Below are 24134 nucleotides of genomic sequence, written 5' to 3'. Positions count from 1 at the left end.
TTTTGCCTCCTAGTCACCTTTTCTCTCAACCAAAAAGCTTAACTATGAATTATTGCAATATCTCAGCTTACAATACTGCAGGAATCCAGCAAATCAAAAACCCCGAAACCTTGTTTTGAAGTTCGTTTGCAAACCATGATGTCATATCTGAATTGATTTACCCTCATTAAAACTGTTGCCCGACCTCTGTAGCCGCTGCTTCTAGAGACTGGAGTGTGAACCAGACAGAAAGCAAAAGCAGACAAACTTGGCATGGTGCCTGAATAGAGCCATTATAAAATTACTTTGATTTATGCCAACAGTTTTCAAAATACTTTAATTTTAAAAGGATCTATTGTAGGGGTGGGGCATCATATTAAAATAAAAAACTGATTTGCCTAATTTGGATGCAAACAACAGACTATGGTTTTTATAAACCAGAATGAGAGGGACAGAACTGCAAAGCAAACCATGGTTAGGCTGTGATACTGGGCCTGGACCAAACTGTGTGATATGGATGACATAGATTTCCCAGTTTTTTTTACTGGTTCTTATGCTGACACAATGAAATCTAAGCAGGTTAGAATTTCCTTAGGATGATTATAGGCAAAGGGGGAAAAAGTAGTTTGAGTGTTGGTCCTGTTAAAGGCAGTCACGGGAGTAGAAGAAAATGTGATTTTGTGTTGTAGTGATAGACATGGCCTGGCTGCATTTTCTGCACTCTGTGGAATACTTCCTCTCCCCAACCCGAATAAGTACATCTATCACAGACATTGCAAGGATGGCTAGAATTTCCTGCTTGCATGTATAAGAACCTCATGGTGTGAGCCAGCCTTTACTTATAGTGACAATTGATATTGGCACCATAATAATGCAGAGTTTCTTAATTGTCTTGTTACAGTACAGCATAACAATAGTATGAAAGCCAATTAACGTTGCATGTTGATTTCGCCTATCCTTGGGCAGGGAGGAGTTTTGTTCAGTAAGGAAGCAATGATACTCAAATAAAGCTATGGAATGGGGGAAGAAGGCTTAATCTTTTGGAGCAGGACTCAGGAGGTGTTTTCTGGATGCAAATGCAGCAGCAGCAACACATTTTCCATACTATTTTAAGCCTGTACACCAGAGCTTTCTAAACTTTTCATGTTGGTGGTACACTTCTTAGACGTGCATTGTTTTGTGACACAGTAATTCAGTTTTACTAGCAAGGGGTTAAACTAACCCCTTATAAGAGCGCGAGGAGCATTCATGCGGCACACCCACACTCTGCAGCCGACACACTAACGTGTCACGACACAGTTTGGAAAGCTCTGCTGTACATTTTCAAGGTGACGCTTAGTAAGTTGCATTTCTCAATGCAAGAAGAACAGAAGGTATAAATATTGTATGTGCTTCTGAATGATTTAACTTTATTTTGCTGACACACTGAAACCTGCTCTGGAGTGACTCTGAAGTTACTAGCTTGTGAACAAGCTTATTACACAATTCCATCTGCTCCTGCTATGACTCTGCCCCTTTATGTGACCTGCATCCTAAATTATGAATTGTCACGAGAGATGACTGTTCTGTGCAGTTCTCTTAGTTGCCCAGTTGCAGTGAATATTTGGCTCATATAGGTCAACTTCATGAGGAAAACGAGCACTTCAGAAAATAAATTTCCCATTTCAAAAGTTTTATTTTATAAAAACAAATGAGCCAATCAGATGTGAGCGACGTACCTCAGGCCCCTTCCTTCTCTGACCTCCACCCCCAACTCTTCATAACTTTTCCATGGCAACTTGTTCTCCCGTGAGGTGAACAAGGGAGACTGCTTCCTTTTTTATTCTTGAAAGCAGCTTCCTCTTTGGAATTGCTCTGAGCACATTCCAACCCAGTCAATGCTGCTGGCGTTTGCAGGGTAGGAATAGCAGACGGGCAAGCTAAATTATGCACCTCTCTACTGAAAATGTATATATGTTTTGGAGTTCAGTCCACAATTTCATTTCACATTGCTAGAGTTACAAGCTGAAAAAACAAACAAGATTCTGTACCCTGTAATGCACATTCTGCTGTATTTTTTTATTGTTGACATGTTAAAAATCACTGTAAAACCTGGTGTTTGGAAAACCTAGTTTCAAGTATAGGATACTTGTTCTTTTGACTCTTTAAAAAAAGGGTTGCTTGGAAAATGTGCCTACACCCCCCTTTTCAATTTTGTTGTATTTATTTCAAAGTGCCTCTAAACTGCTTAATATTTCGAAAATACCTAAGAGGTGTATGCTATGTACAATGTAAAAACAATATTCATTAAAATGTTTTTTAAAATCCTGACAACAAAACAGTATAAAAACATAAAAAGCAAATAAAAAGCATATTCGGGGATTCACACACACAAAACAGGAAATTGGGGAACTCCTGGACAGAACGATGCCTCTTAGAATCATAGAATTGTAGAGTTGGAAGGGATCCCAAGGGTCATCTAGTCCAGCCTCTGCTTAAAAACCTCCAAGGAAGTAGAATCCACAAGCCTCCCGAGGGAGATGGTTCCACTGTTGAACATCTCTTGCTGTCAGAAAGTTCTTCCAGATGTTTAGTCAGAGTCTCCTTTCTTATAACTTGAAGCCATTGGTTTGAGTCCCACTGTCTAGAGCAGGAGAAAACAAGCTTGTGCCCTCTTCCATGTGATAGCCCTTTAGATATTTGAAGATGGCTATCATATCTCAGTCTCCTCTTTTTCTAGGCTAAACATACCCATCTCCTTCAACCGTTCCTCATAAGGCTTAGAAGGTAAGATGTCTTAGAAGGCATCTGAAGCAGCTGGTGGTTGCTGCTTCATGTATGGCAGAGAGAAGGTGTTCAGCAGAACGGGAGCTACAGTAGAAAATCTCCATTCTTGGGTCACTGTGCTGTGATATTCTGTACAATGCAGTGCCATGAGTAAAATTTCCCCAGATCCACAGGAGCAAGTGGTCTTTCAAGTAACCTGGTTCTAAGTTGTTCAGGGCTTTAAATGTTAACAAAACCTTGAATGTGAGCAGATAGCTGATCAGTGGGCCAGTTCTGTTCACTCAGCAACTTGACTGCATTGTTCTGCGCCAGCTGCAGCTTCCAGACCAGTCCTAAGGGACTGCAGTTGCTCCACCTATCTATCCACCAGTCTTTTTCCCTCTAAAAAAATGTATTTGGACACTGTGGATGCAGTAGTCTGAGAGAGAGAGTGTGTGTCGCTTGACTCCATTATATTTTTTACTACTTCTAAAACATTGGAGAAGCTTCTTGATCCAGCGGTTGATGCAATCTTGAAAACCTGTTCTGTGGGGAAAACAAATTAGCGCAGGGTGTTTGTTGCATTTCTGTTTTGTCACGGTGCTGTTTAGACTGGGTGGAGTGCAGGGTTGAGCAGGGATGGAAGGAAAGAGCTGGCTGTTCAGCACAGCCCTTGACTGAGGCTGCCTTGCAATCCATTCCTGAAGCCAGAAGTTATTTCAAGGTCAGTATGGGTTCTACTTGAATCAAATGCTTTTAGAACAGGGGTATGAGTGTCTGGCTCTCCTTTTATCTGTTGGCTTTTGGTAAGAGTACTGTGATCAGATCAGAAAGACTCAGCAAGCCGTAAGGAGGAAATCAATTTTTAATTTTGATACCATTACAAGGGCAAACTATTGCCCAGAGGTTTGTGTTATTTGGTCTTCACCCATTTGTTTCTACTTAGAAGTAAAGAGAGTGTGAGAACATTGGACTCGGCTTGTTTTTTGGGAGAAGTATGTTCTGTTCATCCAGACAGATCAGTTCTTGCAACTTGTTTTTACTGAAAACGTATGAACTTTCTGCAACATACTGCAAAACATTTGTACTGGAGCAGCAAACCTAGTTTTTGCATATCTATTTTGTGTGTATATTTTGTATGCTCCTACCAAAAGTTCTCTATCTGTATAGTGTAGTCATAATGCATGATGCTTTATCCTAGTAGAAAGAGTAACTTCAGATATAAAAAAAAGTCACTTTCCCAGTGAAGCTTACAAATTTTGATAATGGGAGAAAGAGTGGACTGGTATGGAGGAGGAGAGGAAAGAAAAAACAGCAAGGAGTTTATGTGAGCAAATGCAACTACATGCACTTTCAGATGCGGGGTTGAGTACAGTGGTACCTCGGGTTAAATACGCTTCAGGTTACATACGCTTCAGGTTGCAGACTCCGCTAACCCAGAAATAGTACCTCGGGTTAAGAACTTGCTTCAGGATGAGAACAGAGTTAAGTTCTTAACCCGAGGTACCACTGTAATTTGGTGGTCTTGTCATGTATGCACATACAATTTCTGGATTGGAATCTGCCATTTTGAGATTAAGCCACAAGGCTATCCATCCTCCCGAAAAAATCACTGCAGCCTGAATTATGGAAGGAGGACATAACAATGCATGCAGACCCGCACAGGGTGTTCGTCATCCAGGTACATTTGTCCCAGGCCTCAGAAGGCTAGGCTGGCCAGGGGGCCTCGCCAGGGTATTGCTGGACTTAGGCTGTCATGCCAAGAACAAGACTTCCGCCCTGGGCCTCAGACAGGCTCTGAACAGGGCCTGAGTGCATTTATAGTTGTACCTCGGAAATCGATCGGAATCCGTTCCGGAAGTTCTGATTGGCTGCAGAAAGCTCCTGCAGCCAATCGGAAGCTGCGGCAGACGTTTGGGTTCCAAAGAACGTTCGCAAACTGGAACAATCACTTCCGGGCTTGCGGCGTTTGGGAGCCAAAATGTTCTTCTCACAAAGCGTTCAACTTCTCCAAGAAACTCAGGAACATACACTTAAGTCTGCCCCTTTTATCTGTACAACAGTTCTGTGAGGTAGGTTAGGATGAGAGGCAATGCCCACAGATACACATAAGTGAATCTATATAGATCATTTTTATTGTAGAACTCGATTTTCTAGCTAGAGAAGTTTGATTTTGATATATGCGCTAGCAAAATATTCACGGTTATGATAGGCAGGGAGGAGGGCCTGCGCATTTGCAGTGTTAGAGACTTTCTGCATTGATTGATCATTCCTGCACTTCAAGAATTTAGGTGCGTTTCAAAATGTCTTGTAAGATGCATGCTAATCAAGTATCTTAGACTGGGGTTCAAATGATTCCTTCTACATCTTCTATATAGCTATTCTCACGTATATACGTGGAACGAATCCGATGGTAGCTACTTTAGTTTGTTCAGCTACAGGGGGCGAGCTGCATCTTGAATCTGTTGCTGTTTCTACCTCTTTATCCTAGATTCTCACAAAAGTAACAGTTTAGTGAAGTCCTCTGCTCCCCACCCCCCACCCCCGGAAATCACCAGCAATGTAATGATGCCTTTTAAAAGCAATTCTTGCTTTTTTCTCAGATGGATGCTTAAAAGGGCCAATTGGTTGCAGCATTCCAGGTCTTTTAGGAATCAAACAGCAAGACTGTCTTGGGGAATTCTGAGTTGTCAAGTCACTAATTCTAGAAGATGGCTTACCCTTTAGGTTTCCCATTCCCATCTTGTCAGTGTATTTGCTGAAATGGACTTTGATTACATTCATTTCATCACTTGTGTCGTAAAAGTGTGTCTTTGTGTAATATTAGCTTTAGAAAAAGGCACAAAATTGAGAGAGAGAAAGTGTCTGAGCAAACTATTAATGTATAGATCAATCACTTTAAAGAAATGTGTCTCTTTGCAATAGAGCCATCATTTGGGGTGAAATTGAAACTGAGCACAGACACCAGAAACATCATGACGCCTTTGTGGAACAGTAGTAGAAGCACAGGTTTTCCTCTACATTTTCAGAGCTGATACCTGTCTTACTGTGACTAAAGAACAAAGTCCTGATAGATCGAGTCTCAAAAGGAATGGTATTATCCGAACAAGGATCTGGTGCCTTCTGTTATTCCCCCCCCCCCCCAAGGAAAAGACCAATTTGCAAAAGTAGTCATGGAGTGATACTATTCATTATGCACTTAACAGCAGCTGTGAAAAAGGCAAATTCCTTGTTAGGAATCGCCATGATAGGGATTAAGCTGACAATATCATAATGACATAATGACTCTCCGGTTCATCCGTATTTGAAATGTTGTGTACAATTCTACCCATACCTGGCTAAGAATATCGTAGAGTTGGGAGGGACCTAGAAAAAGACAGCCCAATGGAGCAACTTCTCTACAAAGAAAGGTTACAAAATTTGGAGCTTTTTAGTTTAGAAGAAAGAGGGAACGTGACAGAGTTGTAATAAAATTATGCACTGTGGGCCAAAAGAGGAGATGGAGAACCCTCTTATAATACTGGAACTCATGAGTTATCCAATGAAGTTGAATGGTGCTGTTTGCAGGACAGGGGAAGAAGAAGCATTTCTTCACACAGCACTTAGTTAAATTAAGGAATTCACTACCAGAAGATTCCAGCTTGTGGACATTGATATATCTTGTTAACTGTACATATTAGTAGTCAACATAGACTAGACCAGTTCCTGTTTAAAAATGCAAAGAAGTCTGGCAGTAAAAAACACCCAGGAATATTATTTCCAAAGTTAGTTCAGGTCAGGTCAGGTCAGATGCGGCCCAATCACCTTCTCAATCCGGCCCACGGACGGTCCAGGAATCAGCGTGTTTTTACATGAGTAGAATGTGTCCTTTTATTTAAAACGCACCTCTGGGTTATTTGTGGGGCCTGCCTGGTGTTTTTACATGAGTAAAATGTGTTCTTTTATTTACAATGCATCTCTGGGTTGTTTGTGGGGCATAGGAATTTGTTCATATTTTTTTAAAAAAACATAGTCCGGCCCACCACATGCATGGTCTGAGGGACGGTGGACCGGCCCACAGCTGAAAAAGGTTGCTGACCCCTGGTTCAGGTAGATGGATGGTGAGGTGACAGGATAGCAAATGATAACAAAATTTAATTGCCTGTTATTTGCTTTCTCATGGTAAAACCTGATTGAAGAAATGAAATTCCGCTTTAGGATAAAGATTCTGCAGAGTATTTTTCTTTTAAACTGAAATAATAAGATATTAAATGCTGGTTGTGAAATTGGTTGCAGCTTTTGATGAAATGGAGCGTAGACTATGGAAACCCAGGCTCTTCAAATAAGCTAGTCTTCAAGGTGTGCAACAAAAAAAACTTTAAAATGAATAGCCATGGACTAACATTGAAGGTTATTCTGTCATTAACAATTACCACCACTGCTAAAAGACCCTCTGGCTAATAAAGACATGCTGCTGTAGAAATCTGTGGCGCTTACAGTATTTTTTCTCTTTCTGCTCGACTGCCTTGCATATAGTCTTGTGAAATACTAACGCATTGAAACTTTACAGGGGTTCTGAGATCAGTTGAGCAATTCTGTGAGGCTGACATACAAGCTAAGCAACTTGTTTGTATAGAGAAGGATTGTGCGTGTCCTTTGCGAGTCTAAGTCAAATGCACGCTTATGCCATTTGTAATTACTATGCTTTTGGTCTCTATATATAGGTACTATGCTAACTGACTTTGTGGTCCTGTTTTTACTGTGGTTGCCCTATATTTCTTAGACTTTGTTTTAAAGTTGAGGGAAGAAGTCACCTCAAGAAAATATTTCAGATGCCATTATTTCCCAGGCTGACTGACTGCTTCAGTCCTACCTTGCTTCTGCGATATTTGAAGTTACCCAACAAATTGTATCATGAAATCCAATTTTGAACAGTGCAGCAATACAGGTCTTTTAGGACATCGACTTTGCCTGCAGAAAATGTAACTCAGATTCGTGAATCCCCCCCCCCCCCCGTCTTGAAATCAAAACTGACCTTTTCACAATGCCGGTTAAGCCCACAGAAATGTTGCCAAATGTGCTACTATAAGACTTCTGCTAACTTTCTATGCAACACAGTAATTTCAGCGTTTTTGCTACCACATACATTGAAATTGGTATTCAGGTCGCTGGTTGGTTTTGTCATTAAATTCAATTCAAACAGATAATGTTAAAAAAAGAAGAAGCAAGTATCATCATTCACCATGACTTAGAAGCTGTGTGGCATGGGAGATTTGCAAGATATATTTATCTTAGAAACCAGTAGCTTGACAGCTAAACAAAACATGCCCTTGTTATACCATTCAGTAAATGTTGTTTCCTGAGAGAAAATGGTTTTAGATTTAGTTCATGAATACAAAGAGAAGAATTGGATTATTTTATATTTTCCTCTTTGTATTTCCTTTGTCATTCTTGTAGAAACATAGCTATAAGAAATATATGGTGGTGTTGGTTGTGATGCCAGATCTGAGTTGTACATATTCCAGGGCATAGGAGCACAGGTTATTCTTATTCTTCTGCCCCACAGTTAAAAAGTTCATGTTTCTTCCGGGAGACACAGTACTTTGTGTTATATTTTGTTAGAACCTCTGCCAATGGATAGGTAAGATGGACACATCGGTCAAATCTGGGCCATTTATATAGTTAGAGTCAGATTCAGAAGCAGCATGCAGTGAGTAAATGGGAACTGAGTGCCTACAGAAACTATGCAGGCAATGTGAACAGGCAGAATGGATAAATAATATCAGATGAGACAGGTAGATCTGATGGGAAAAAAAATCTTACGAGTAGCAGAGCCTTTATGTGGTAATAAACTGGATTAGAGGTATACAAGACTACTAGCTAGTCCAATCCAATCCAAATAACTTTATTGTACTAGCCATTGGCCGTGACAAATCTGAATAGAAAATGAATACAAGCAAAAGGGGTGTCACGTCCCCAAATAATGGTCTCTATTTAGATCTCTGTGTCTCCCTTACACTGATACGTTGTTCAGGGTCTCCTTTCTAATCGTTTTGGCTGCCAAAGCAAAAAGGGAGACTTTATTAGTGTTTACATCTGCCAGGGAGAGAAATTTTTCCTGTATGGACAGTAAGGTGAGAAACCACCTCCTAAGTCCAATGTATAGTGGGCAATATAGTAAATAGCGCAAGATGTCTTCCACCTGCGGTTGCCCACATATGCAGAAGCCTGTCTTCGTATGGTACCCTGTTAAATCGTCCATCTAGGATGGCCAAGGGCATAGCTTGAAAACGCAGCTCATTAAAAGCTAATTGTAGCAGCTTCATGCAAGTCATGCAACCTGTAGTTAAGTTTTATTACTAGCTAGCCAGAGAGAGCTCTTCTATGTCTGATGGGACACAGTTCCCCTCAGATAAAACATGTATGTCTTCTGTTTGGGAGCTTTCGGATTGAGGCATCTATTTTTACATGTGGACAATATCAGCAGAGTCTGTACTGCTGGCATCCATCTGTTTCGGGAAAGACGATAGAGGAGTGTTCCTTTGGGGATGGAGCCAAACGGTTGGAAGATTCTAGAGACCGATACGGGAGAGACATGTTTTGGTGCAGCTGGGGCAGATTAAGGCATCCAGTTGTGCTCCTCCCAGCCGTCATTTCTCCTCTGGTCACGGCTGTGGATACACAACCTGACTGTCTCCGGGGGCTGCTGTCATCTGCAAGGGATTCCCACGCTGTGGGGTTTATCTTTGTAATGCAGAGTTGGTCTGCCAATGGGCCTGGTAGCTGAAGCCAGCTCCCCATAGAGCACATCCTTCAGAATCCAGCCATCTTCCATTCCGTGGATAGGTCCAAGCCAGTGTAGACGTCTCTGAGACAGAACTAAACATGCTGGGAATGTGGGCTCTACTACAGTCATACCTCAGGTTAGATGTGCTTCAGGCTGAGCGTTTTCAAGTTACGCTCCGCGGTGACCCGGAAGTAATGGAGCATGTTACTTCCAGGTTTCACCACTCGCGCATGCGCAGACGCTTAAAATGACGTCATGCGCAGAAGCGACCCACACACACGCAGTTGTGTCTTACGTTTTACTCAGGATGCGAACGGGGCTCTGGAATGGATCCCGTTCGCATCCAGAGGTACCACAGTATAAGAGTCTGTACTAGAGATATAAAATTCCTGGCAATTTTGAAGCTGTGGAGGGAAATGTGTGTTTCCCTTGAGTTTTTATATCTATAAACTGACCAAAGTTGCAAGTTTATAGCTAAAATTCTGTGCGATGACTAATATTATTTTTCTCTAAAATAGTATTTTGGTTCATTCATATAATCCTCACGTGCACCCAAATACCAGATATTTTAAGGATGTAAAGAATATGTTAAGTCTTATAAATGGTAATTGTGGTTGACCAAGCCAAAGCTGATGGCCATGTCTGGTTGATGGTCCGGTCAAGCTGGTGTGACGTGAGCAAGGCTTTTGCTCTTGAGTCTGCATGGAGTGTTGTGCAAATGCTTGCAGCTAGCAAAATAATATACTGAAGGGTAGAATAGGCATTTCATATCCTAACAGAATGCTGAAAAGTCAGAATTAATTTGAAATAAACTCAGAAAAAAGCCAGAGTTTATATGCTTCGGACAGAACCTTTAAAAAATAGGAAGTGATGTGTATGTTAGGTTCAGAGTAAGAGAGCATTGGGTATTCAAGCTAAATGGATAAGGGTTAAGATTATGGCTTTGTTCCATATTTTGTGGAGAACTGCTTTATCCAGACATTTATATATATGTATTTTTCATACCATTTAAGTAGCACTCTTAGCGTGCAACCAAAAATAATAATTCAAGGGTACTCTGAGGTGACTATTCAATTTTCACAAGCACAAGAGATTGAAAGATTCTTACATAAGAAGAGGGTTTAAAAGGGGGAGAGAGAAAGTGGAAGATAAGTGAGTTAGAACAGTCTGATATGGTTAGCTCTAGTTGTGTCAGCTGAAGATGAGGTTTTGAAGAAGAATTCTTCAGACAACAGACTGCTGGGAGACTTAAATGGCATAAAAGTGAACCAAAGTATATGAAGTCTTCGGTAACGTAGAATTCTGCATTTAAAGTCACACTAAAAGAGTAATGCACTGGAACTTCCAATTATATTAGACTCCATTGCATTTAAGTTTTTTATGGTGTATGTTCTGATAAGCAAATGTATTCAGCAGTAAAGCTGGAAATGTCCCAAATGAAAGCATATAATAGCTTGTCCTACTTTTTGATTTACAAATTCTGAAGTGTGAAACATCACACCCTGCTTCAGACACTTGTATCACCAATACTGCTCCAGAATACATATAAGGAAGTGGTGCATTTTGTAGATTACGTTTAATTTTAGCTGCACTTTGTTTTTGTGTTACAGCTCCACTTAGCAGCGCTGGCATCTCTGAAAGGAGACATAGTGGAACTTAACAAACGCCTACAGCAAACCGAACGAGAAAGGGATTCGTTGGAAAAGAAATTGGCAAAGGCACAGGTAAGTGATTGTTCAGCCGCTGAAATGGTATTTGCTCTCAAGGCTTCGCACAATTTAATCGGTAGAAAAATAAAAGGCACTGTTGTAAGATAGCTGTCAAATAAGTGAGGCTTTAACAGTCAAACAGTGAAAATTGGTAGTTTGTTTGAGGCTGTTGAGTGGGTAAAAGGAACACCTCTCTGGATGTCCAGATAGAGGCTGTGGCCTGGAATAACTCTGCTCAGCTTAGGCTGCTGTGCCACCAGCACCCATTCCTGAAAAGACCCAGAAACATGCGCCTTACTTACATTAGAGGAATGCACTCTGCATGGACTACCTTTGAAAAGTCTTCAGATATTTCAGTTGGCCCAGACTGCATAACAAGCTCATGGAATCATATTACCCCCTAATATGCAAGGGTTTCCAACCTGTTTCTGGGCACAATCTTAATGTTGATTATCATTAAAGCCCTAAATGGCTTGGTTGCAGGATACTCAAGGAGCTGGTCTCCTCCTGTATCTTCCTGCTGCTCCCAAAGATCTATTGGAGAGGCCCTTCTTCTGTGTCCATCATAGACTGAGTCACTGTTGGCTGGGACAAGAGATGGGCTTTCTCATTGACCATGACCAAGTTGAGAAGTACGTTACTCTATGAGATTCATTTGGTCCCATCTTACTGTTTTCCAACAACTGGTTAAAGCTTTCCTGTTCTCCCCATCCTTTTTTTCGCTAGGCAGAATGTCTTGTGGCACACACTCATTTCTGAATGTTTTTCAACTCTCTTATTTAATTCATTGTGTTTTTATTTGTTGTAAGCCATCCTAACTGATGCAAATGCATTTGAAGAACAGGGTATACATTTTCTAAATAAATATGAATGGCATGAAGTTCTGCTCAGAAACAGTAAAACAGAGATTTATTTTGCTGACATACAGTCTAGTTTGAGAGAAAAGAAAGACAGTGGATAGGATTCCCACTAGCACAATGGGGCTTTTCCACCTCTCCCTTCACCTCCCCTCAATCTGCTTCAGAGGGTCAGGAGAACCCCCAGAAAAAACACGTTGCGGAGACGAGAGGGGAGTTTACTCCCTCAGCACAAGTATTTCTGCTTGTGCATCGTGCTACAATGAGTACTGCCCAATGTTTTTGCTCTGACTCAAGCATCGTATGTATACTTCCTGTAGATGTGCCCACCATTTTCAGTGAAAAGAGCACAATGTAGTGCAAAGGGATGTGTGTCGTGAGCAAAAAAAACCCAGTAAACAATTCAAGATATTTGTCTTGCATTAGCAACACTGATTTTTATTTGTTGTGCATCATTGGTTTGCAGACTTGAAGAGGAATGCAGGGTTAAATTATCTGTCATAGGATTTGCTAGCCCTTTTGTACTGCTTTTTAACCAGGCTTCATTTGCATCATAATAAAGCACTCATTCCAAGCCATTACTGGATTTTAATTTGCTGGCAAGGGCTGGTTTCTTAATTTCCATTGTTACATTTTTAGGTCCAGCTTGGACACCCAAAAATTAAATAAACATCAGCTGTGAGGGAATAACTTCTTGAAGACTTGCTTGACCCACTCAAAATTCTTGCTTCTCATTTTACAAGAGAGCCTGCCTAGATAATTTGCTACACACTTTGCTGGAAAGGGTTTCACGCATGAAAAGGGTTTCACACAAAGTATGTAACAAATTATCTAGATGATTTCTCTTGTAAAAGGTGGAGATGAGCTGATACCCTTTAAAAGCAACACTCATATTAAAGTAAAGTTAGAGTACTTCAGGGGACGCGGGTGGCGCTGTGGGTTAAACCACAGAGCCTAGGTCTTGCCCATCAGAAGGTCGGCGGTTCGAATCCCCACGACGGGGTGAGCTCCCGTTGCTCAGTCCCTGCTCCTGCCAACCTAGCAGTTCGAAAGCACGTCAAAGCGCAAGTAGGTAAATAGGTACCGCTCCGGCGGGAAGGTAAACGGCATTTCCGTGCACTGCTCTGGTTCACCAGAAGCGGCTTAGTCATGCTGGCCACATGACCCGGAAGCTGTATGCTGGCTCCCTCGGCGAATAAAGTGAGATGAGCGCCGCAACCCCAGAGTCGGTCACGACTGGACCTAATAGTCAGGGGTCCCTTTACCTTTACCTTTAGACTACTTCAAAGAAGGTAATGATGGCAAAATAGCAGATTACTTAGATGGTTGCGTTCCTATCCCACCTGCCTAAAATGGGAATACAAAGCAGGATCTAAGTTTTGCATTAATACTGTCAGGCTCCTTTGTTTTGGGACATTTTAAATGGTATTGGCCACATGTTCCCTGGCCCTGGATCAGCTCTGGCACAGCATGTCTTAAATAGGCATCTGGAAGTGAGTCAAAAGTCTTTCTGCTCCACCTCTTTTTAAAGCTTAAACATTCATGGTTAGGAAAGGTGGGGGGCATTATCTGTCCCCTGCAGTGTTGACAAAAAGTTCGCATTTAAGATTGAGGCAAATTATGGCTTAGACAGGGTGAATGAACAAATATGCATGTTACTGGAGAAAAGATTATGGCTGCTGTTCTCCTCCCCTGGTCTTGCTATACTACCATGGTTTATCTTGGTGTTATTCTTGAACCCCAGAAAAACCACAAATGGTAAACTAAGAACAAACCTTGGCTTGTCAGGAGGAAGACAAACCACAAGCTTAGGTTCAGATGTCCCTTGAAACCAAACCATGGGGTAACCTTGGGTAGTGTGCCAGCAGCAGGACCCGGGCAGAGGTCAGTCTTCTCATTCATGCTAAACCATGGTTTGTCCCAGGGTTATGTGCAACCTTTGTCAATTTCTGAAAGACAGAGCTTGTAAAAAGCCAGTCAAGGAGGCATTTGCTAACAGAGCAGCCCATTCGCAGCAAGGAGAAAATAAAATTATCACTTCTGGATCAGGCTGAACAGGAATTAGTACAACACCAAAGCTGAGTAAGGAACAAATTTAACAGCATTTCAGTTTTATGAATTCCAAGTAGTTTTGAGTTGTAATATAGTCAGAATTCACAAACTTGCTTCCTGTATGTGACAACACTTGTGCCCATTACACAATAGCACCAACCTCTTTACAAAATGGAATTTAGGAGCTTATAAGCAATGGAAGCTACAGTATCAAGTGAGCAAACATGTCGAGATCATCAAATTGCCAAATAATAGACATCTGGGAATCCCATGCTAATGGGTTGTTGCTTGTTCCTTACAGCTCTGCTGGAAAAGTTAGGCAATGCATAATCAAAAAGAGCATTCATTAACCTCCAAAGGACTATTTTGCCAGGAAGCATTACACAACTGGAGATTTTTGGAGATACGCAATTCTCCCCGAAAAGAAACAGCAACTAGACATGTTGTGGCTATGCATACTGTGATGATAATAGAAGGTGTATTATGTTGCACTTTTATCCTAAGGCAGGGTTTCCCAAACTTGTGTCTCTGGCTGTTTTTGGCCTACAACTTCCATCATCGCTAGCTAGCAAGACCAGTGGTCAGGGATGATGAGATCAGCTGGAGACACAAGTTTCAGAGACAGTGTCCTAAGGTGTTGTTGCAATAGCTAGTTTCGTGTATTGGAACAATAGGTCCAGGAATGTAATATTGGGAAATAACTGCCCAGGAACATCACTGCTGTGGCATAAGAGTGAGGAAATAGCTTGGAGTGATTATACAGCTGACCTGGGTTCTTGACATATTGTTTTGGTTTGGTGCTAGTTTTGCTTTGGAATGCTCTCTTTGTCAGACCCAACATCCACATATCAGGTTTCTTAATCATTCTCATCTGCCCACTGATATATTTGAACAGTACGTCGTTTGTACTATCAAGAGAAAAACCGTGCTTCAGTGAGGCTTTGAGGGGTCCCTCGCTCAAAAATGACGAAAGTGCAAGCTTTAAGATAACAACAGTGAATTAGCTGTTAGTGTCCCAAAGCTTCTTCCTTGGCTTAAAATGCCATGCAAGCTGTAGAAACTATTGGATGGTTTTCTAGATACAGCTGAATCGTGTAATGACTTGCACTGTCCTGACCTGCCGTGGATCTCCCATCGCTCAAAGATTTGATTTCAGCTTTGTGCAGCTGCCTCAGTCTGTGGAGCAAATGCTACCACAGCTCTGGGGGTTAAGGTTAGGCCTTCTAGTTCAGTACAATAATACAGCTGCATTCAGTGTTGCATTGAATGCATTGCAACTTAAGTGTATTAAAAGACAAGGCAGTCCTGCTGTTGTACTAATATCCCAGGCCTGATGTCTTTTTCTTACCCTATACAATGGTACCTCGGGTTAAGTACTTAATTCGTTCCGGAGGTCCATTCTTAACCTGATACTGTTCTTAACCTGAAGCACCACTTTAGCTAATGGGGCCTCCCACTGCTGCTGCGCCGCAGCCGCACGATTTCTGTTCTCATCCTGAAGCAAAGTTCTTAACCCGAGGTACTATTTCTGGGTTAGCGGAGTCTGTAACCTGAAGCGTATGTAACCTGAAGCGTATGTAACCCGAGGTACCACTGTATTTTGATTTGTCTTTTTGTTAGCTCTTGAGATTTTCCAAGTACCTTTCCTTCATTGTGAGCCCTTCTTATCCCTATCCCAGAAACTAAAAGTTTATTCATGTCTTTCATGCCTGGAAATAATTTTTATTCTACCCTGTTCCAAGCAAGGGCTCTACATTTGCAAGAATTCGTTGATTCTCATCAACATAGCCTTTCCTTCCTCATATTGTTAACTGCAACACTTTGACCACTGAAACAAAGACCTGGGACTTTAGTTTTGAAATGGTAAAATTGTAAATTACCTATAATTACTGTGTGAAAGTGTAGTGGTAGAAGGATGATCAGATATTTAAAGAGAAATCTATGGAAGAGTGCAATTATAAACATGTATGGTGGCCAGAATTTTGGAAAGGGCTCTAACATGAAGAGGAAGGTGCTAGGCTAAAATAACTAAACTTTCCGTCTTTTCTGGAACCGCTGCTGCTTATGATAGTTAAATCTTCCATTTTAAAAGTTCATCTACAAAAAAATACTACAGAAAAGCAATTGACCATACAGTAGTTTCAATTGTGGCTTGGTGCCCCAAATGAATTCAGTATCTCTGTGATAATCTTGTAAATCAGAGTTCTGTGTGCTTATATATGAAAGATTATTTGGAAAAAAGATGTTAGCACATTGCAGACAGTGGTGGATAATATTGGAGATATACTCCAATATACTGGTGTATTGCTCAGGTTTATGTTTTTGGACTGGAACAATCTAGTTTTTAGTTTATTCAGTTGGGCAGTTCCACTTTAAACAAATTAGACAACCATGACGAGTGGGAAAATGTGTTGTAGAATTTAGCATTAGCCTGCTTTGTACTGCAAGACTGAAAGTAGCAGCAAACTGCAAGAACGGCAAAGCCTCATTCATTTATGATTGCCATATGAAACAAAAATATTGCTACTAATTATATTAGAGTGAGAGGAGCACATCAGTTTATAGACAAGCATATTGAAAACAGGTCTTTGTTTGTTTATTATTGGATCCACATGTGTTTTTAAATACTTCAGTGATATTAAAATATTTTGTCATTTTTTTAAAAGAGTCTGCATGTGTGTGCGTGTAAATACCCATGATACCATGCATCATTTATAACAGTGAAAAAGACAGAGAAGCCTGATAGAGATTTCTTGCATGCATGATAGGAATGCAGAAAGAAAGAAAGAAAAGAAACCCAGGGATGTGTTTTTGTACAAATAAACAATTTGATTTGATATCATATTCTCATAGAACCATTGCTCAGTCTGGTCAGGTTTACTAAGAATCATGTAAGGAGTTAACATATGGAGTTGGAAGGTATATGTTAGCAGTGGCAAACATTTTAATTGCCACTAAATAGAGAATGCCCAATATAAAACAAACAAGGTTAATAAATGCTGATATTTAGCTTCAGTGGTCAAACTTAAAGAAATTGCAGGAAGACTGACAAAAAGGAGGAAAAGGTCAGCTATTTGAGTGCTTCAGGTGACCAGCGTATTTACTCATTTCCAGAATTTGCTGACTCATCTGTTGCTAAGTAGAAATACAGTGTTACCTCCGGTTGTGGACGGGATCTGTTCCAGAGGTGTGGTAGGATCCCAAGGTTCCCGCAACTTGAGATACGCTTCTTCGCATGCGTGAGGGGGCAAAACCTGGTCAAATACTTCTGGGTTTGCCGCACGTGCATCCTGTAGTTTACGTAACCAGAGGGTGATATAAACAGAGATTCGACTGTACCTTGAAAACGATTGAAAATACTATTAAGAACAGAGAGGAGGAGGGAGTAGAAAGAGAATGCTTCGTGACACAGCAGTGATGTTGCAGGCCAAGAGAAGTGGACTGACTGTCAAAAGGAAGAGTATAAAAAGTAAAGAAAATGTGACTGTGAACTGAGGCCCCAGGCGACCTCAGTAGAACGAGTATCAGCACTGCTGACAAAATTTTATGGAAGAACTAGGATTTGAAACCAATAAAAAAGCCCTTGTGACTTTGCCTTCCCCAACCTGCCCGGACACTGAGGTCCAGCGCCGAGGGCCTTCTGCCGGTTCCCTCCCTGTGAGAAGCAAAGCTACAGGGAAGCAGGCAGAGGGCCTTCTCGGTAGTGGCGCCTACCCTGTGGAACACCCTCCCATCCATCAGATGTCAAAGAAATAAACAACTACCTGACATTTAGAAGACATCTGAAGGCAGCCCTCTTCAGGGAAGTTTTTAATGTGTGACATTTTAATGTATTTTTAATCTTTGTTGGAAGCCGCCCAGAGTGGCTGGGGAGACCCAGCCAAATGGGCAGGGTACAAATAATAAATTATTATTATTATTATTATTATTATTATTATTATTATTACCTGGTACCAGATGTTTTGAACTGCAACTTCCCTCAGCCCCAGCCAGCACAGCTAGTTTGGGGAAGGCTGATATGGTAGGTTTTACACCATGCACACTCAGTAGAATATAGAGGTTGAAAACCAGACTGGGCAGGTTAAAAACTTCCTAATATCAAAGCGTGTATCATGCAGCTAAATCTTAAAGAGGTTATGTTGGTGGCTCCCAATATCAACAAATATTGCCCTGTTGACAGATTTACGTTCCTAGGAATTGCAGACTGCTCATTCATGCTGGGATATTGAACAAAATTAGGTTTCTATATCACTGAGGGCCTGGATTATGATGAACAAGACAGACGGAGCAAGGTGCATCATATGCTTAATTGGGTAAAAGAGTCTATAATAAATTTGGGATAAACATAGGAAAGTTTTGGCCCCATATTATCCTGTGTAACATTGCATATTGTCAAGACTTTATTATATCCTGGATAGTTACTAAGAAGAGAGACAGAAAAAAAAGAGGGAAGAAAAAGATCTGATAAGATGCAAGGTTTAGTTGGAGGAATATTGCAGGCAGGAGAAGAGGTTAAGGATGGACAGCAAGATGTTTTCTTAATAAAATATTGCAGGAAAAACTGATGAAGGAACAAGCACAACAGGATCAAGCCCATTTTGAACTAGATCCAAATGCTAGAGCAGGCATAGGCAAACTTGGCCCTCCAGATGTTTTGAGACTACAATTCACATCATCCCTGACCACTGGTCCTGTTAGCTAGGGGTGATGGGAGTTGTAGTCCCAAAACATCTGGAGGGCTGAGTTTGCCTATTCCTGTGCTGGAAGACTGTGAGCTCCTTTTTAAAGGGTCCACGGGAGCAGGGGTATATACATTTATCTTCCATGCCTCCTCCTCCTCTTCCTCTTCAAAGATTTGGTGCCATCTCTTGCTCTTGTACTGCAGTGTTCATTGTATGTGTCTGTCATCAGATAAGGTTATTTTGAAAAATGTTGGCTGTCCATTGATTTGAGAGAGACCAGGATAGCTACTGTGGCTAAAGTCCATTAGCACCAGTCTGTATATCTTCAGTCAAAATAAGCAATGGCCATCTCTTCAGCGCACCACTTTGAGAGATGAAATCTGGTAAAGCAGAGTTCTTATTTATTGACAGAAAGTAATTGTCACACACTGACATGTCTGAAATATTATTTCAGATCGAAGACAAAGGATGTCTGAAACTAGCAGCTTGCTAGGCCTGAGATTGGGTTCATGGGCGCCAGAGAGTAATTTGGTACAGTAATGTGCATCATGATATGTTTTCTTTGTGTAAGCTAAACGAGAGAAGTCAAACATGACATTAAAAGGGATTCACAGCATATTATAAAGACAGTTTTACTGTTGAACTAACAGAAAATCACATTCTGAACTGAACACTATTTGAAGATGTCAGTCTTTACCCACTCTCTCATTTACTGCTGCCTCTTCAGCCAACTCTTCTGCCTTCTACTCAGACTGGCAACAACCAAAGGACACAATTCATACAAAAAGCAGTGTTGCTTATAGCTTATAATCTCATATTCACACCTCCCTTTGAGAAACTATAAATTAAGGTCTATTCTTTATAATTTCCTATTCAAAACTTATATTTATATTTCCTAAGTGTGGGATTGTGAGAGACTGCCGGTGGATCTATACACAGCAAACACACACACTGTAAGTCAGAAATTAGATCGTTATAACAAAAGAGAAAAATCGCTATGGAAAATCGCGTTTTAAAATTTCCTGCTCTCTGGCGCCATCTGGTGCTGCATGTTTATAGCGCATTCAAATTGCTGTTCCTTTACTAATTTAGCCGAGTCCTACGTGAAGCATTTTCTTGCATCCTATTTCCATATAGCTCCCCATTATGTCCCATGCTGTTCCTCTGAATGTCTTTATTCTGCTGCTGTTGTTTTAGTGTGAGCAGTCCCACCTAATGAGAGAGCACGAAGATGTGCAAGAGCGGACGACGCTTCGCTATGAAGAACGGATCACAGAGCTCCACAGCATTATTGCGGAACTAAATAAGAAAATCGATCGACTTCAAGGAACTACTATAAGGTAGAGTGGTCCCTTATCAATTGTGTCAGCCTAACACCAGCATAAAGCTGCCTCTTGAGCTTCGATAAATATTTGCTCCCATCTAATCATATTAGGTTGCATATACACACACGCAAAGGGACATGGGTGGCGTTGTGGGTTAAACCACAGAGGTTAGGGCTTGCCGATCAGAAGGTCGGCAGTTCGAATCCCCGCGACGGAGTGAGCTCCCATTGCTCGGTCCCTGCTCCTGCCAACCTAGCAGTTCAAAAGCACGTCAAAGTGCAAGTAGATAAATAGGTACCGCTGCGGCGGGAAGGTAAACGGCGTTTCTGTGCGTTGCGCTGGTTCGCCAGAAGCGGCTTAGTCATGCTGGCCACATGACCTGGAAGCTGTACGCCGGCTCCCTCAGCCAGTAAAGTGAGATGAGCGCCGTAACCCCAGAGTCGGTCACGACTGGACCTAATGGTCAGGGGTTCCTTTACCTTTACACACACGCATACATGTGTACACACACACACACGCACGTACCTGCTTAGAAACTTCCTTGTTTTATATCCCTTAATCCTTACAGTTGTATGCTGCTGCTTCTCCATACACTTGCCCAGTCAACGAATTGTAGAATTGGAAAGATCATCTAGTCCAACCTCCTGCAATGCAGGAACTTATTGCCCAGTGTGGGGCTCAAACCCACAGCCATGAGTCTCATGCTTTACTGACTGAGCTATCCATCCAGTAATACTTCTCTCCCCTGAGCCAGATATATACTGTGCTGCCCAAAGTAAATAGATCTGCAGCCAAAACACCTCTAATCCTCCCTTTTGAGATACACCAGTGGGCCACAAACCATTATTGTGAAAACTAAACTTTGCATTTTGTTGGTTGTATATGTGAAACTTCTAAAGTGGCTTTTGTTTTTCTTTACACAATTTGTAAAGAAAATTTCATTGAAAGGTCTATGGGGAAATGGCAATGGTGATAATGGTTGGAGCATAAATGTAGGACCCAGTTGGTGTTCAGGTTCAGATTTTGTTGGATTCTTCATGGAAATGACACTGAGTTTCTTCTATGTCTCTTCAGTGTGATGCTGTCTCTTTCAGATACATTTGGTATTTGTGAATGTCTGTTAGTACTCTCTACAAAGTTCATCTCTGGCAATACTAGCTATGGAATTCATCTATGAAATCTGTCTAGAGCTGAAGGAATTTTGTTGCATATTGGCTGCTTTAGCTCCTCATGCTTCTTCCTAAGTTGAATATATTCTTCCATTCGTGATCAGCTCTATGAAATTACCACAGAACGATATTAGATCTTACAGTTGTAGCTTATGCTTTACTTCTGAAGTAACAGAAGATCTTGCACCTGAAAAAAAAATCACATCTCAAGTCTGAAATAAGCAAAATGAGTTATCTGCAAAGTCCTTAATTACTAATGAATTTGTAGGTGTCTCGCTTCAAGATAGCTCCTAATTGGCTCATGACACTTGTGTAATATCTCATATATATTTTCGCTGCCCAGAAAGCATTATACTTTATTCATGCTCCATAGGAGAGGAATCTTAATGTTAGAAGATTGATTTCTTAGGAGAGATGAGAATGCTGCCCATTCAACGCCAAGTGTAGATCAGAAGTACATGGAGAACTAGCCCCTGCCCTCACTTTGGTACAGGAAATAAAAATGGCAGCTGCTTATTTTTGAGTAGATGCGACAAAAACATTAGCATAAATATAATTCTAGCAAACCTTGTATTCACAGAGGACCTAACACCTGAGGATATCAAAGTGCTTTACCAGCACTAATTAAAGCAGAGCAAATGTTGGAAACCAGCCAATGCCTAGATTGGGTTTTGAAGCCATGGGAGAATTACTTTGCACACACCCTGTCAACACCCCAGATTAATTCCTTAGCGAAGATGGCAATGGGGAAATGCCAGTGCCACTTGCCTAATTTCTTGCTCTAATATGCTAAACTGATGAAGACAAACTTACATATTGCACTGTTCGTTTCCTTTTTCCAACCTTTACCTATCAGGGTAAGTCATTGCCGTAGTTTAAAGCAGGGTTTGGTAATTGTGATCTGATCAAAATGCCAGCAGAATACTCCAGAGGAGCAGCCAACGAAGCTTTCCTGGCACCTAATGGTTAAGAGGGAGCTGTATGGCACAATATGGAAGTTGTTCACCTACGGCTAGGGACCACAAATGGTTGTCCAAACATATTTCAAGATATCTTTGTCACTGGTATATAGTATACACTGTAAGCCAACTCCTTTGCAGGGTTGACTCTGAATAAGACTGGTAAAGGTAAAGGGACCCCTGACCATTAGGTCCAGTCATGACCGACTCTGGGGTTGCGGCGCTCATCTCACTTTATTGACTGAGGGAGCTGGCGTACAGCTTCTGGGTCATGTGGCCAGCATGACTAAGCCGCTTCTGGCGAACCAGAGCAATGCACGGAAACGCCGTTTACCTTGCCGCCGGAGCATTACCTATTTATCTACTTGCACTTTGATGTGCTTTTGAACTGCTAGGTGGGCAGGAGCAGGGACCAAGCAACAGGAGCTCACCCCATCATGGGGATTCAAACAGCTGACTTCTGATCGGCAAGTCCTAGGCTCTGTGGTTTAACCCACAGCGCTACCCGTGCCCCATGAATAAGACTGATACCCTAACTTTAAATCAAATTGTCAGGAAGGAACACAAAAAATACGTTTAAATGCAAAAAAGCACACATAATTGCATGCCAAAGCCCCAAGCCACCCTCTTGAGAATAAAGACACAAGGACACAGAATTTTAGGTTAATGTTAATGGGCAAAATTTAGGCCACAACTTTATTGGTTACAGAATGTGAGCAGTATTGGCTTAGGCATTGGCATCAAGAGACTATATCTGACTCCTGCCCGCCTTGCAGGAAGTCTGGAAGGGTAAACCACCAATAGGGGGAGCCCCGCCGATGTGGATCGACTTGAGCACCTCCTGGTTTCCTGCTGGGGTCGTGGCACGGCCCTAGCCCCACCTCAGGCTTCAGACGAGATCCACACCCCTGGATTCCTTTAGTAGAATACCCTTGAGCACGGAGGGGCAGGTGATGGCTGCACCTCCCCATCCCCAAACATTGCTATTCCAATGCCTAACCGCCAAACCTTACAAAGTTGTGACGATTGCTACAAGGTAGGCGAAGACCAAGTGGCTGGTTCTAATTTGCCAAGTGGAAGAAGTCCTACCAGGCCCCTGAACGGCGACCAACCGAAGTCCATAGCAAGGCCAATGATGCAACCTGAGCAGAGGGTGGGAGGCAGGAGATCTGTGGCATGAGGCTGAAAAGGGACGATTCAGCATCGCACCATGGTTTAAATTGGCCCTGGCCATGCCCCCCAAACCGCCTGCTTGGCTAACTGTCATGGCCGTGCCTCCCCAGCATAAGGGGAGGCCCCCCACGCTGAGGGGGGAGGCTTGGCGGCTCGCCCGCAACGCATCCCCACAAAGAGGTGGAGCCGATAAAGTAGAAAATGGCCAATATATGTAAGTTGCATTAAAATAATATACAAGGCAGAGGAAAGCAAAATATCATTCAGTTATTTTTGTGTTGTTTTTAAAACTACCTTTACCTGTTCTTTATGATGTTTACGAATCACCTTGACACACATGTAGAAGATGATTCATAAATCATTGAAATTAATTAAAAATTAAAATAATCTGTTTTGCCAACTGCATCGTTGGGAAGGCAAGGAGTCCTTTGTAAAAAATGAAATAAGCAATAAATAACCAGAGCAACAAAAATGTAATTGGCAAGCTCCTCTTCTCCTTCATGCATTTTTTGTTTAATTCACATGCCAGGTTTGAAAGTTTGGCCTCAACCAAATATTGGTTTGCAATATTAATTATCACCAAGCTGCGGTGGGGAGGAGGAATTGTTTATATGGCTCATACTGCCTCATATTTTGGATTTAAAACCTCTAGGCTAAAAAGAATAGCATCTGCTGAGATAAATAAGATACTTTTCCTACTCAGGAAATGAACTGAAGT

The 24134-nt window shown here is 41.6% G+C and overlaps 1 protein-coding gene across 5 annotated transcripts in view; it reads left to right on the top strand.

Annotated features, from left to right (window-relative positions):
• Positions 1-24134, top strand: part of MCC (MCC regulator of WNT signaling pathway) — a 208797-nt gene that overhangs the window by 115782 nt on the left and 68881 nt on the right. For all 5 annotated transcript variants that reach the window (XR_014539771.1, XM_083576624.1, XM_083576627.1 and 2 more), the window contains 2 exons: positions 11101-11214; positions 19988-20130. Coding sequence is in view for 4 of the 5 variants with exons in the window: in XM_083576624.1 (XP_083432750.1) it covers positions 11101-11214; positions 19988-20130 (257 nt within the window). In the remaining variant the exon portion in view is untranslated. The remainder of the gene's footprint in view (positions 1-11100; positions 11215-19987; positions 20131-24134) is intronic.

Source organism: Podarcis filfolensis (genome assembly GCF_964270895.1).
Source record: "Podarcis filfolensis genome assembly, chromosome: 11".
Classification (NCBI taxonomy): Eukaryota; Metazoa; Chordata; class Lepidosauria; order Squamata; family Lacertidae; genus Podarcis; species Podarcis filfolensis.
This window is presented reverse-complemented; position numbering and strand designations above follow the sequence as displayed.